This window comes from Platalea leucorodia (genome assembly GCF_965183815.1).
Source record: "Platalea leucorodia genome assembly, chromosome: 5".
Classification (NCBI taxonomy): Eukaryota; Metazoa; Chordata; class Aves; order Pelecaniformes; family Threskiornithidae; genus Platalea; species Platalea leucorodia.
The window spans coordinates 49,622,125-49,636,941 of NC_138827.1; the positions used below are offsets into that span (position 1 = coordinate 49,622,125).

The 14,817-nt window shown below is 47.6% G+C and overlaps 1 protein-coding gene across 2 annotated transcripts in view; it reads right to left on the reverse strand.

The window, feature by feature from the left end:
* Positions 1-14,817, reverse strand: part of PRRX1 (paired related homeobox 1) — a gene marked incomplete at both ends in the record, with an annotated part of 40,249 nt that overhangs the window by 5,790 nt on the left and 19,642 nt on the right. For both annotated transcript variants that reach the window (XM_082311533.1, XM_082311534.1), the window contains one exon: positions 99-274. In XM_082311533.1, the coding sequence (XP_082167659.1) occupies positions 99-274 (176 nt within the window). The remainder of the gene's footprint in view (positions 1-98; positions 275-14,817) is intronic.

Below are 14,817 nucleotides of genomic sequence, written 5' to 3' on the forward strand. Positions count from 1 at the left end.
AGTGCTACGCAGACCTTGAGGATTTCTACTACCATACTGGAGTGGCCTGATGACCCCCCCCAGGTAAGGTGTGTCTGGGTAGAAGCTGTGGTGATTACCTGAACTCTGGCTTCAGTGAGGTTGACTCTGCGTGCAAGGTCTTCCCGTACAAAGGCATCGGGGTAGTGTGTCCTCTCAAAGACCCTCTCTAATGCCTGCAGCTGGCTGCTGTTGAAGGTAGTCCTGTTCCTTCTCTGCTTTCTTTTCTTCTTCTCTTCTGAGTTCAGCTGATCATCTAGGAGAGACAATTAGAGATGTGAAAGGCTAGACAGCTAAGAGCCCACAGCAATGGGGTAAATAACCTCAACGGTTTCAAGATGGAAAGGGCTTAGGAAGGGGCTTGCACAATTTCAACACCACACCTTAACCGCGTCGTGTTAGTCCCCATGTAAAAAGGAGGTGGAAAGCGCATTGAACCCAAGCATTCCTTTCCCAGCTCAACTGCACAAGACTTGTACCAGCTCTCTCAAGCTACGCCATGCCTCAGCTTCCTTATCTCTAAAAAGAAACAAAAAAAGTCCAACATGCATCTCCCCATTCCTGACAATCCTAGAAACCTTTCCTGACCATAAAGAATCATGAACCTCTGTTCTCTCAGCTTCAAATTTCCAAAGACTGCCCTTACTGCAACATAATACAGCTCTCTCTGGTGAGCATGAGTCCTGTGCCAGCTCTTACTGACTGTGAGAAGGTGTGCCCGTCTCCAAGTAAGGAAAGCACAAGGAAACAGCTATTACTCTGGGCTTGACTACAGCCAAGGTAATGCCATTCTCTGTATGTAGCTCCATTTGGCTTAAAGGAGGACTGCATTCTCTTATCCTCTCTGCATCCAGACCGAGAGGCATCAATTTGGGCAGAGACAGGGAGCTGTCAACAAAGAGGTGTCAGACAGTGGAAATGAAGTGTCACTGACATGGGCCTGAACAAGAGACAGGCCCAAAAGACAATTTCACTTGTATGCTTGCAAGCCAAGGACATGGAAATACAGTCAGACAGACATGGATAGCATTGCATTTGGGAAGCAAAAACCCAGTATGAGAGAGACTGAGCATAAGCACGTTGGATACTGTTGACTGAAGAACAGTTGTGCACTCTCCAGCACCTGCCTTGCCTTGCCCAGGCCAGCAAGGCGGTGAGCAACAAACTGTGCATCCCATAAGAACACATATTGTTTTGTGCCTGGTTTGTATTTACTCCAGCAATAAATCAGTACATCTGTAATATCTGGAGTCACATTTATCACTATTGCCTGTGCCTACAGTCACTGGAGCAACATCAGTGCTGAGACAACTATGACATGGCTTTTCTTAGCAAATATCTGCTTTGCACCATCTCTCCTTTTTCCAGTGCTGTTGCACATGCCAATGTAGCAGAAGCAATGGAGCTATCAATGCATGGGCACTCACAGATACTGGCAAGCAGTGAGTGATGGCTCCAGGGGTTTGAACGCTCATTGTTAGGACAAGCTGGAGGCTACGACACTGGTTTTGCTTCTACCCTACCTGTACCGAAGCATATTCACTCATCACAACAGTCACAGCACAGCAAACACTTCAGTTACCATGGGAAGCCACACCGAGGGACGTGGAGAGCCAGGCACCAGCCTGCAGGAGCGGGAGGCCACTGCTGCCTCTGTAAAACAGCCCCGCTCAGGCTGCAGGACCGGTACGCTGTCGCCTTGCACTCATCCCTCTTCAAGTGCTCCAGTACATGTGGGGTCCCACCAAAACCATCAAGGCTTCTCATGTTCCCGCAGCCCCAGCCTTCACTGCTCCCAAGCACACTGGGCAGAGCCCCAGGTGGGCAATGTCAGCGTGGTCCCGCTGCCTTACGTGGAAGGGCAGTAGTTACACCTGGGAAGATCTGAGCCCATATACATGTCAGCATGCATTAAAAGATATTGATCACTGTATCTATAAAAATGCACGTGCTAGTGAACTACATTTTAAGTTAATCATTGTGCACCTTGGAGCAGATGACAGTCTCACCACTGAGAGTCCAAGGGCTTGACCTGCTATATACAGTTGCAGAATATCCCCTCCACAGTCATTCCTTTTGCCATATACAAATATGACAGCTCCCCTCATCCTCCTGTTCTCGAGGGGGTATGTAAGGCACAGGGAGAAGCTGACAAGGAAATTAAAGTCTATGGTTGTTGTCCTCACCACCTGTTTGTGTTGCTTTTCACAGCCCATCTGGTAACAGTTACTGCACCTGAATGCCTTTGGAGCAAGGCCCATCCATTTGGGAACAAAAGGACATTCCTCTTAAATTAAAGTAGGTTTTTCAAATTCCTGCAGGTTTACAGCTCCTCCGTCCCCAGTCCTTCTCCAACAGCCTGACAATCCCCAGCAGACTCCTTTCCAGCCTGGGGATTCCTGGGTGCAAAAATACGCCCTTGGTTTTCTTGTATCTGAGAGGAAGTGTTTGGAGACCAGTTTTTAACAAGCACGTTGAATCATACAGCCGAGCTGGGAAGGGACTGGCAGAGGCAGGAACGTGCAGGAGAAACAAATGTGTGTAGGAATCCCGGGCCATTAAAACAAGGCTACAGGTGAACCTAATCCTGCTCAGCTGGTGGGAAGCGAAGCGGTGAAGCAGAGGGATGGGATTTAACCCCTGCTTGTGCAGAAGACCATGCACACGTTTCTGTCTGCTGGGGGGTTCAGCGCTGCCACAGGGTCCATCCCTTATAATGCAGCAGAAAAGTCCTGCACGTTCCTCTCTTGACTCATCATCAAAGCCTTTACAAAAAGGGTCAGCGATTTCCCCCTGGCTCTACTGGCGAGCTTCGACATGGTTGCGCTGCTGTGCGCCACACAACGCAGCAAAGAGCAAAGAACAAGCCTCAGGGCACAACCGTCCCTCTGAATGGCAGAAACATTGCAAGGCCAGCTGCCGTAGAGGCCAATGTCAACATGGGTGTCTGGCCTCCTTCTGAGTTACCCATTTGATGCTATTTTCTAATCTAAACCCTGCCTACGTGGACTGGATGAACAAATCAGTAAAAGCCTTTGGGACTCCTTGGGAATCCTCTCCAGGCCTCTGAAGATCAGTTCCTGTGCAGAAGATGACACCTGGCTGGAGGGAGCCCGAGGCTGAGGCCGTCTGGCTGTTGCTCAGATCCTGCGTGACAGTTACACATGAGGAAGGGTGAGCACATCGCTCTGGGGAGCAAGAAGAAGGGCCAAAGCCTGTAAAACGCTGGAGAACAAGAATCCCTCCTGCCAAGCACGTTAACACAGTTTGCCTGGTTTCCTTCTGGCTTAAAGCGAGACACCAGTGATTCACAGCTCACCTCGTAATTGCAGGACCCAAAAATAGCAGGGCCGAGAAATGGAAAGCTGCAGGCAATGGCCGCATCGCAGTGACTCACGGTCGGGTCACCGTTGGCTAACGTACCTCCAGCATCGGCTGGCACAGAGCAGGGACGTGAGTCACCCCCTCTCCAGGACGCAGCCGGATGGCGGTGGCTCGACAGCTACGCACCGCCTGCGACAGCGGGGATGGGATTTTGAGATCTCCTTTCCCCGCACCTCTGGAACAGCACAACACAGCTAGATCCAAATGTCGACAGAAGTTACTTGGGTAGCAGAAAAAAAATAATAATAGCCGTACTAGCCCAGAACGCTGCTGGGTTGATCACTCCTTGCATTTTGCCATGCAGACATGCCATATGTTGATTAAAAACTGCTAACGAGGGAATGCAGACACCTAAACCCCAGGTGTCTGCAAATGTCACCTTGCTCGCAGCAGTCACTGGCTACCTTCAACATGTCAGCAGAGTATTTTTTTTTTCTGCCATTATTTCTTTATCAGGAAACAACGCTGAACGCTGAAAAATGGTATTCCTAAATAGTGTTGACAGCACTAGTGACTGGAGTCAGCAGAAATGGAGAGAAGAGGAAAACAGCTCTAAAGCCTTTTAGATGGGTCAGAAGTCTTTTATCAACATTCTTTTAATCAGAAATATTTCATTACAAGCAGCGTTCTCAAAAACTGAGCTGCTTGCAAATGCATCCCCCAGAGAGACTGAAACGCACGTTCCCCTCTCAGGAACCCGATGCTGGAAAATCTGGGAATTTCATTTCAAAATCCCAACCTTTCATGTTGGGCTGGGGGATTTTGTTTCCTGTACATTTGTGTTTTCCTGTCTCATTTCTGCATTCACCCATGACATGCAAATCCTGGTGTCATACACAAATGCACTTCTAGGATGCACCAAAGCGTTTTTAATTGCTTCTAAATGACACAGTATGAAACGTCCTATTCTTTTTTCCCTTGCTCATCATGTCTTCTCTTGCAATGAGGCAGATCCAGACTTGAAGACACTCTGATCTATGCTCCTTATTGCACAGCAGCTGTCCTAGCATCTGTGACTATCACCGGGGTACCATCAGATGGTTCCTGTTGGGAGCCAAATACAATGCATTGAAAATACAACGCATTATACAGCAAAACAGAGTTGAGAACCAAATGCCTACATATAAGTTACAAGATCAGTATTTTTTCCACCACGACTTGCAACTGCAACATATTTTGGATTTCCAGTTTGCAGGAATGATTGCACATACTTGCTTTCATTCCAGGTCAGAACAAAATCTAATTTCCAGATGGGATTTACATTGTGTGGGCAATTTTGAAAAGTTTTGACCAGTTCTATTAAGTCCAGAACCAGCTATTATAGTACCTTAATTGGATCTGAATTGAAAGTAAACAATTGGATTTAATTAAGTGAGGGGCAGAGACATTTAACCACAATATCATATACAGGAAGGCAGGAGAGATTTGTCACATCAGTTATATAAACTGTAAACTGAGAAAGGATTCCAGGAAGAAAATAAGGAATCACACTATAATCACAGCCTTCAAAATAAGAAGTTACGGCTAAAGTTTGAACACAGATTAAAAAAAACAAAACAAGACAAATTATTTCACAGGGGAAAAAAATCTAGAAAACTAAAATCCTAGCAACTAAAAATTCTTTTAAAATAAAAAAAAAATCCTGCAAGCCAAAAAAAGAGAAAGTTTTATTCAGAGTGGTGAAGAAAGAAAGGAAGAAGGAGAACAGAAGGGAGTGGAACAGTTTTTTTATTGGGTTTAAAGTTAAATTTTAAGAAGCTTGAATAGAAATATTTCCATGGGTCCCCCCTGGCTCCAGGCAGACTCCTCTCCCCCAACATCAGCCATCCATACAGTTACAGCCCTTTGCAGTCTCATGTTCCAGTTTTATTTGCGCTCTGCTTTGCTTTCGATTCATTATATCCCTCCAAAATATTGCAACTCTTTGGGTGCAGGGCAGCTTTGTCAACTTATATCATACAAACCAAACCCCAAACCCAAAAGGTTTAATCAAAGCTAAAACAAGGCGCCAGGAAGGAGAGTGGGAAGCAGGGACGGGGACATAGAAAATCCACCTGATGACAAAGCCCTGCCCCAACCGATTCGAGACGGTCTGAAGTGATTTTCCACTCGTGCGGGAAGCTGGAGACAAGCCCGTGTGCCGCAGCACGGGGCTGCCCGTGGGCAGGGGGTCCCGCCACCGCTGCTCACACAAAGATGAGATCGCACCCCAGCTAAAACAGCCGACAGACACCGACAGTGCTCGGCGCCGAGCTTGGCCAGAGCAAGGTTGACCCTAAACAAGACAATTTCAACCAGAAAAGCCACTTTCTAGCCCAAAAACATCACTTCAGCAGAAAACGGGGGAAAGCCTTGCACCTCTATTTTCCCTCAGCTTGTTTTCTGTGTCTTTGACCAGGCTGGATGGCCAGGTCCACCGCTGGTTTTGCTGCTTCCCTTCCCGAGCATCACCTGGAAGGACCCCGCTCTTCCAGGCAGCAGGAGCCCATCGCCCAGCAGCGCCTGTCGTCTTCGCCAGATGTGAGCAGGGACAGAAGAGGGGCAAGGGGACCCACACGAATAAGATTTCATGCTCAGAGCTGCCGGAAGTATCTTTCGAAAAGCTCCCAGGAGAGAACAAACTCTGATTTATACGTTTCCATGCATGAAAAGTATTTTCAAATGGAGATAAGGTCTAACTTCGGGGTACGCAAATGCTACACAGAGAAGTTATAATTACCCTACACTAGACATGACAAATGTAGGCAATACGGAATGGAGATGACACTTAAAAGAAAACTAAAAATGTTAAGGTAGGAGATGCCTATTAAGTCACATACTGAAGCTAGCCCTGATGAGCAGCGATACCAAGCCCAGCTGTACAACTGCAATAACAGCAGGTTTGTATTTTGTGATTACAGGTCAGACTACGGAGATTTTTGAACTATCATTTTTCTCCCATTACACAACACTGGCTGAGCTTTTTTTCTAACCTTCGCTGTTTATTTGTTTGGTTTTTTTTCTGCACCATCTCTGCATAAGACCTCAAATTATTTCAACTATACAGAAAATTCAAGTATCTGAAGTTCCAGTCTTGTTACGATCACCAGGCACACAGGAAAAAAAAAAAAAAAGAAGAAAACAAAGAAACAGATGCTATATTTCTTTTAAAAGCCTTTGCACTTGATTATCTTGTAAACTAATCAGGTTCAATTTTTGCAGATAAAAATAAGTTACTTTGTGCACGAGCATGGAACTTCAGAAAGGCGATACTGAATTTTTCATACAAAAAATGAGCTTTAATATTAAATGGAAAAGTGTGTGTATTTTCAGCGTTACCCGCAGGACTACGGCAATTCCTCTCTGAAGTGTCTGCAATGTGGAACCTATCAGGATAATTTTTAGCTGACCGCATACAAACAATTACATATCATTACAGAGCTGTGAATAGCTTTTGCATGGATAGCGTGCCTACGGTCTCGCGTTGCACTCGGCTCTGCCTGCCAGACTAGGGGAACTCACTGAGGTCCTGTAGAAAGACAGCTTCACCAGCGCCAACGGTGAAACCCTCCTTGTCCTCCACCAGGACAGGCGCTCAAGCAGAGGGATGTCCCACCTGCATTGTGGCCAAAAGGGACATTTCCAGGTGGGTTTCAAGGCACAGCACCAGCTGGTGACTCTTGCTCCCCAGGAACGAGGTCTTGGGGTTGTCGCCTTCCTGGTGGAGAGTGTGTAGACACCTCTGAGCTCCTGAAAACAAGTTTCTAGCATGCAAAAAATCTTCACCTGGCCTTACCAGGCGCTGCAGGGACCTCAGTGCAGAAGCATCCCCCGTGCTCTGCTCTGCATTTTTGGGGGTCTGCAGAGCTGGGGATCAGGTCCCCCTGCAACCCCAACCTGCTCTGCTCCTGACCCACAGCATGAGCTCCTCCCTAGCAGCTAAGAGCCCCACCCTACAGCAAATGTAAGACAAAACTCCTTTTCGGGGTGGTTTCAGCTCTGGTGCTCTGCGTCTCATCTGGTGGGAACCTGCAGAGCACATGGGCAGTTATAGCGGCTAAGATGTGCGTCCTTCCTAACCACATCAATGTTCCCACTTGCTGCAGTTGACAGAAGAAATAATGTTTGGGGGAAAAAAAAAGTAATCATGATCCAATGGAAATCCGGAGAGTCTCCCTGGAAAGACATGACGTTAAGTGTTAATTACTGGGAGAACAATATTTGCGGGGGCAAAAGTATACATCCTTCTCCAGAAATTGGTACAAAGCCATTGAAAGTCCCCCTAGATCCCCCAGACCAGTCAGAGTTCTGCTGTAACAGCTCTGCTTTTATATTCGCTAGGGTTTTCCTTCTGGGCATCCTACAGCTCATAAGGCACATGGCTTAGTCCTGCTCTTCTAACAAGCCTTTCCGCTGGGTCTTGGGGTCAGAGTGTTCCCATAATACAATAAGCGCTGTATGGATCTCATAAGCTCCAAGGCACAGTATGTTATGTGTTTGGAATTCCTTGTATGCTTTTATACTTTGTTTTACATATTGTAATTTTTATATGCATTACCACATTGATCCTTGGAAAATTAATTTAAAAAAAAAAATATAATCAAAAGCAAACACATATTTTAAAAGCCTGCCAGCGGCAAATCATGTTCTGTGAGACTGCACTTTGTAACTGACAAAGAAACCAAACCACCAGACCGTGGCAGTGATCCAGCGGGGTGGATTTACCAGGCTCGGGAGGGGACAGGATCCAAGGGGTCTGTAGTCCTCCCCGAGTCCCTCATTAGGATAGCCTGATGCCGCAAAAGCCTTGGACCCGTGACAGGGGAGCAGAAATGCAATCACACGGCTCTGCCAGCCAAACCCCACCACCATACCCAAAGGTATCCTATCTAAAATGGGTCCGTGCTTCCCAGCGCAGCACTCCTCCACGATGACATCCAGCCGCTGGTGCCAGTATGACCACCAGACCTTCCCTGGAGAGCTGGAGCACCTCAGCCTTCACAGCCCCTCCCTTATTCTTGGGTAAGACCTGGCATCAGCACGTTTGGCAGCACTGAACACATGTAAAGTCACGGCTTTGCAAGGTCAGGGGTATGACTTCCAACGCCCACATCCTCTTCCCATCAGCTCCCCTTCCCATGCCATGCATCCTGATGTTTCATCTTGGGAACGGCATTCATGCAGCCAAGATCAAACTTCCTAACCTCCGCCCTGCTCCGTCGGTATTTTCTCATTTCCAAAGCCGCCCCTCTATGCTCTTGGCCCCGTCCCTGCCCTAGTTCATTCCAGATAACGTCTTTCTCCTCTCCAGCACCCTTTCTTGTCCTTTCTACAAAGGCTTGAAAAGCTGAGTCGTGTAACGCTGCCCCTTTTAACTCTAACACGCATGTGGTGTGTATCCAAACCAGCACAACTGCTGAGAGCATTCTTGTTAAGAGTCAAGGCTGCTCTTAGCTTGACTGTGTAACGAGGACTTCCCACGCAGGAGCGGACTGGTGCACCAGGAAAACCACTATCCACATCCACCTGGATACCACCAGCTGCCTCAAAGACACTAGCAATGACTGTCATGACAATTAGGCAAGGACAGGTTATTAATCTATTTTCCACACTCATATCCCCCTGCAGCGAGCTCCACAGGATTACATGTTATACAAAAGGCGCACAGTATTATTTCTGCCCGCTGTCCTGTTGGATTTACCTGGTGTCCCCTTTTTCTTTATGTACAGAGGCAACCCATGGACCTATAGCTGGACATGAATCACAAACAGGTGTCACCTATGCCTCAGGTTTCAGGGATCAATGTGCCCTTTGATGCCAAGCTGCTGGGACAAGACTTTAACAACAAAATACAGACCATGTTAGGGAGACTCCCTCATTGTAGGGACCAAGCGCGGGGTGGATTTTGATTCCTTCCACAGGAAGGAGTCCCTCGGAGAGAGCAAAAACGACGCGTGCTGGTGCTTGGGCCAGGGGTTAATGGGCGTACTGGAGCCAGGAGCACAACACAAGACAACACTACGACTGCTCCAGCCCTTCGGGATGGCATACTTCGGTCTTTTCGAGGTCTCTCCAACCCTCAGAGTAGTCCCCGAGACCAAAATAGATAGAAACCACTTCCACCCTCTTCTGATGGCCACAGATTGAGCCTCCCTGTTACTATTCACATGGAAGGATGCATCAGCCAGAAGCCACAAAGCAGGGACCCTGCAGTCCCCCTCCCACTGCACACCCACCTGAACTCTGGGCAACACTGCTTTTATTAAATTTTCTCTTGTATTTAAAAAAAGTGGCAAAAAATCCTCATGAGCTTCAGCTAGAAAACCTTTCTAATGGGGAAAATTAGAGATATTTTTGTAAGAAGAAGTATAAAGAAAAAGGGAAAAAGAGAAAAGAGAGAAAAACAGAAAAAAGAAAACAGAAAAAAGAGAAAACAAAAAAGAGAAAAACAGAAAAAAGAAAAAGATAAAAAAGAGAAAAAAGAAAAAAGAAATGAGAAAAAAGAAAAAAAGAAGAAAAAAGAAAAAAGGGAAAAACAAATAAAAAGGAGGGGGAAACGGGATTGCCAAGACAGAAAAGGGCTGCTTTGGGGGGGATTTTTTTTCAGTCCATATATATGTTGCAGATGAACCACTTGGCATTTTGGGCCTTTCAACTAGCTCATTTCCAAACACTGTGGCAGCCGCAAGAGTCTGCAAACGTTACCCAGCAATCTCCCGCCCGCGCCGGGAAAGACTGACTCAAGCTGACCGGCTTCATGAATGTCTCCGCTTGTTCAGGTCCCCACGGAGGCCCACCGTGCTGCTGAGGAGTGCCATTATTAAACAGCCCCATCCCGACTGGATCTGGAAATTCACTTGGACGTGCTTTGTTGGTACGCGGGACCCGCGCGAGCAGACAATGACCGGTGGGATGTGCGCGCCAGCTGGCCCCACCGGTAGGCAGAAACACTGTTCTCAATGGATATTTCATCTGTTTACTGTTGAAATATCCAGGACCGCAAACTGCATGGCACAGAACAACCATGCCGGGACCACGGGGCGCCACGGGCCAGGAGAAGGGGAAGTGCAAACCATGGCGATAACATCGAAACCAGCTCTCCGAAGGCTGCGCTCCCCTTTCATTAGCATCCAAGAAGAAATGTGTTTTAACCAAATCAGACCACCACTGCCATCACCCCTACCAAGCAAATTGGACCGGAGTCGCTGCAGAGCTTTGCTTAGAAATCCAGATTTTGACTGCTAATGCATTTTATGGGTCCCTCTTGATCACAACTGGAAAAACGATGGCATCCGAGATCCAGAAATAACAGAACTTGAGCCCGGCTGTCAGCATCCAGCCCACCTGCCTCTTCCAAGGGCTGAGCATCCTGACCGGGAGTGCACTCCTTGGGTGGGGGATAAAGGACCTTTACATCCTGCATCGCTACGGGAGGCAAAGGGATTAGAGCATGTAGGGCCATTTCAAAACAACTCTTTCTCCTTCCCAGGTCCTGCTCTTCTAAGGCCAGCGGACAGGGAGGAGGGACAAGGTTGCTGCTGGGCTCTAGGGGCTTTTTGCTGGGCACAGGGACATTCAGCAAAACAGGAGGGCGGATGGGATGGACCACAGGCTCTAGTGTGCTCCGCGCCCCAGCTCTGCGGGATGCGAAGGCAAATCAGGCTCAGATCCACTTCCATCCTTAGCCTCTTCTGGACGGCGAATGCATTTCACATTAGCTAATAAATTGCTACATCTTATGTTTCTTAGCCTGCTGGAATGATGAATATTTTGGAATGTATTTTGAATGGTTCCCTGCCAGAGTCGAACAATCATCTAGAGATTTTAAATCAAAAGGCTGAAAAATTGAAACCTCTGTATTTCCACAAAGTTCACTGCAGTTTGAAAAGCACAACTCCCAGCAGAGGAGGCAGAATAATGATTGTCAGAGCTCCTGCGAATTGGGGCAAACGAGGGATATGTTGGAAACAACATTCCCTAATACGGAATAATAATCTTTGCCTCCAGGTGATGAATATATTATAGGATATCTGCTTATTGCTGCCCTTAATCTGCCTGAAATGTCAGATACTCTAACCTGGAGGATCAGATAATTTAGGGGACCTGTTTGGAGATGCAGGATATCTCAGCCACAAAGCACTGCTTTCGGTCTGGTGCAGGGCTAGAAGATGAATGCTGCCATTCTAGCACAATTTAACAGAATTCAAGGCTTTTAAAAGGCTCTAGCTAATGAATCACATTCATTGCCAGACTAGGCACATCCTCACCTAACAGAGGAGTATCTCGAAACCAGCAAAAGATTTGACGGCTCACCCAAGGTAGCACAGTTGGCATGACTATGCACCCGTGCTGCGCCCCGTGCCCCTGCTCCAACCACCGCATCCTGCCAGCTGCGGGAGCCCAAATCAGTTCATGCAGACGACCGATCACCGCGCAACAAGGGCCGAGCAAGCTCAGCCCAACCCCAAAGCTTGGACGCAAAATCTCCATTGATAAAGGAGACCCATAAGTGGTCTTGTCTCATCGGAGCAACCACAGATGGAGCGGGTCCAAGAAATAAGCTTTTCTCTCCCCTGTGGAGATGGGCTGTCTAGACACATTGGCAAAGCCTGCGCTGCCGAGTTTGCAGTGCTGCATCTTTCTTGTATACAGCCTGACAAATACAGCAAATTCCTGTCCCCCGGCCTGTTAGCGTGGGCATTTTTTTCAGAATTCCTTGTGTCAGTCACGTCCAGAAATGCCAACTACGTTTAATGAGAAATTTTTAAACAGAATTTTTTTTTTCCCTAGGAAAACATAATTGTTTTGATCAATCTTCTGGCAAAATTATTTGCTGGTTACTTCATTATGTCCATTTTTACTAACAATTGAAGTAAAAATAAAATAACTCTAGTACAAAGTATTTTTAAACCAAGAAACACTGATATCTGAATATGAATTGAAATGGAAAACCTGGAAAAAAATTTCTCCAAATAATAAAAAAAATATTGAACAAAACCTATGGGAGCCAGGTGATGTTCTTCACTGGAAAACAATGATGTTTGAGGATATTTAGAGAAAACATGCCTAGCCTCAGGGCCACATTCAACACAGTATGTAAGTGTAGGTTTAAAACCATCCCTCTCTGGTCATTCTCCACTCTAATAACTCCCGATGAACCGCGGAATGAGGGCTTTTGCTCCAGATCAAAGCCCTCCTGAAATCCGTAAATGACCTTCCACCAGATTCAAGTTCATGGGGGTCATTAGCGTATATTATACAGATTTCTCCATCATTAGAGGTCCTTAAAACGAGCTAGAGGAACAACATGTGTCAGGACTGGCATGCAAATTCGAACAGCATGTGCAAATTCCATCTTGCCCTGGGGGAACGGTGGACTGACGACACGACTTCATCGGGTCTCTGCCAGACTCGTGTCCCTGGAGCCCACACCATGCGCCCAGCTCTCAGTGAAGCTGTATTTGGGGGAAGAGCTTTCGGAGATGGCAACGAAACCAGCGCAAAAGCAAAGCTGGGGACAGCAGACAGAGGAGCAGGGTGGGATTTGGCAGCCAGGGAAACTCCCCGGCTCCAGCTTTCTAAACGACTGTGAGCAACGCAGTCTGCTTCTCTGCGCCTCTGTTTCCTTCCTTGCTTCACCTCGCCCATCTCTTTAGACAATCCGCTCTTGGAGGACATGTTTTGCCACTCTCTTTGTTCATAACACATCTAGTAGTCCCATACTTACAGGGGTGCAGACAAAAAGCAGATCACTTCAAAACAAACCAGAAGTGGGACGCATTCCCATTACAATTGTGCCATTCATGCTGTTGAGTTTCACAGCACGGAGAATAAATTAACAGTGAGTAATTAATACACTTCCAGTATATGGTATAAAGGTACACAGCAGCTACTTCACTTCAGTTCCATATGCAAACGCTAGCTGGTGTATTTGTGAGTATTGCAGACCGCATTTCCTAGCTATCATCAGTGTGAACAGCAAGGCTCCACGTCGATGCTGGCTCTGCTCTTAACCCTTTGCAGAAAAACTGTCAGTTTCGATTCATAAATGAAGGCAGATGGACTTATTTCAGGTTAATGGGGCTCCATAGCTAGGTTTAATGGCACCCCAACAGCTGATGGGCACTGCCATGTCCCTGTGCTGAGGCTTCCCCAGGCCGAGGCAGCACGCAGCTCCTGAAGCCCAAGCTCAGTCCCCTCTGGGTCAGGCACAGCCGTGGCTGTGTGACGGCGGGTGAGCACTGAGCATCGCCTGCACGGGGCCCTGGATCGCCCCACTGCTGCAGTGCCACAGCTCCCTCAGCCTTGTCAACCTACCAAACCATCGCCCCAGGGCCTGGATGTCTGGGTTAATTTAGACAGAAGCAGCTGTGGGATGGGCTTTCCACTCTCCAGCCAGCAACTAAGCACCACACAGCCGCTCGCTCACTCCCCCTCGCCGGTGGGATGGGGGAGAGAATTGGAAGGGTAGAAGTGAGAAAACTTGTGGGTTGAGATAAGAACAGTTTAATAATTGAAGTAAAATAAAACAGAATAGTAGTAATAGTAGTAGTAATAATAATATAATAATATACAAAGCAAGCGATACACTATACAATTGCTCACCACCCATCAACCGATGCACAGCCCATCCCTGAGCAGCAATCACTGCCCCCTGGCCAACTCCCCCAGTTTATATACTGGGCATGACATCATATGGTACAGAATATCCCTTTGGCCGGTCTGGGTCAGCTGTGCTGGCTGTGCTCCCTCCCAGCTTCTTGTGCACCTGGCAGAGCATGGGAAGCTGAAAAGTCGTTGACTAGTGTAAGCACTACTTAGCAACAACTAAAATATCAGCGTGTTACCTACATTATTCTCATCCTAAATCCAAAACACAGCACTATACCAGCTACTAGGAAGAAAATTAACTCTATCCCAGCTGAAACCAGGACATCCACCAATGGCATCCCTTGAGGGGACTTCAAAATCACCTCATCCCTAGGAAAGAAAGCTCAGCCGCTCCTGGTGGCTCACAGAAACCTTGAGAGCCTTCAACTTCACTTAGGAAATCTTTACCAACCTCTTCCGTCACAGGAGTAAATGCATTAGTGAGCGTGCAGGTGACCCCCCCCATCAGAGGTAGCTTCCTCCTGCCTCCTCCTCGTGCAGCTCTCCATACATCTCCCAGAAAGGAGCACCAGGGATGGACACCACGGCTCAGGCTGAAGGCCCTCTCCTGCCAGCCTCAGGTACCAGCCACGCGCTGGAAGTGCTGGCAGCATGCCAACCCGGGACTGGTGAGCAGCCAGACACGAAGCTCCTGGCCATGGGCCACTGCCAGCCCGCGTCCCTGCAGGCACGTCCCTCTGACTGGCCCCAGGCCACTCACACCAGCTCTCCAGGCTCCCCCTTGGTCACAGAAATTGAATTCAAATGGGAAGACTGAGATCCCAG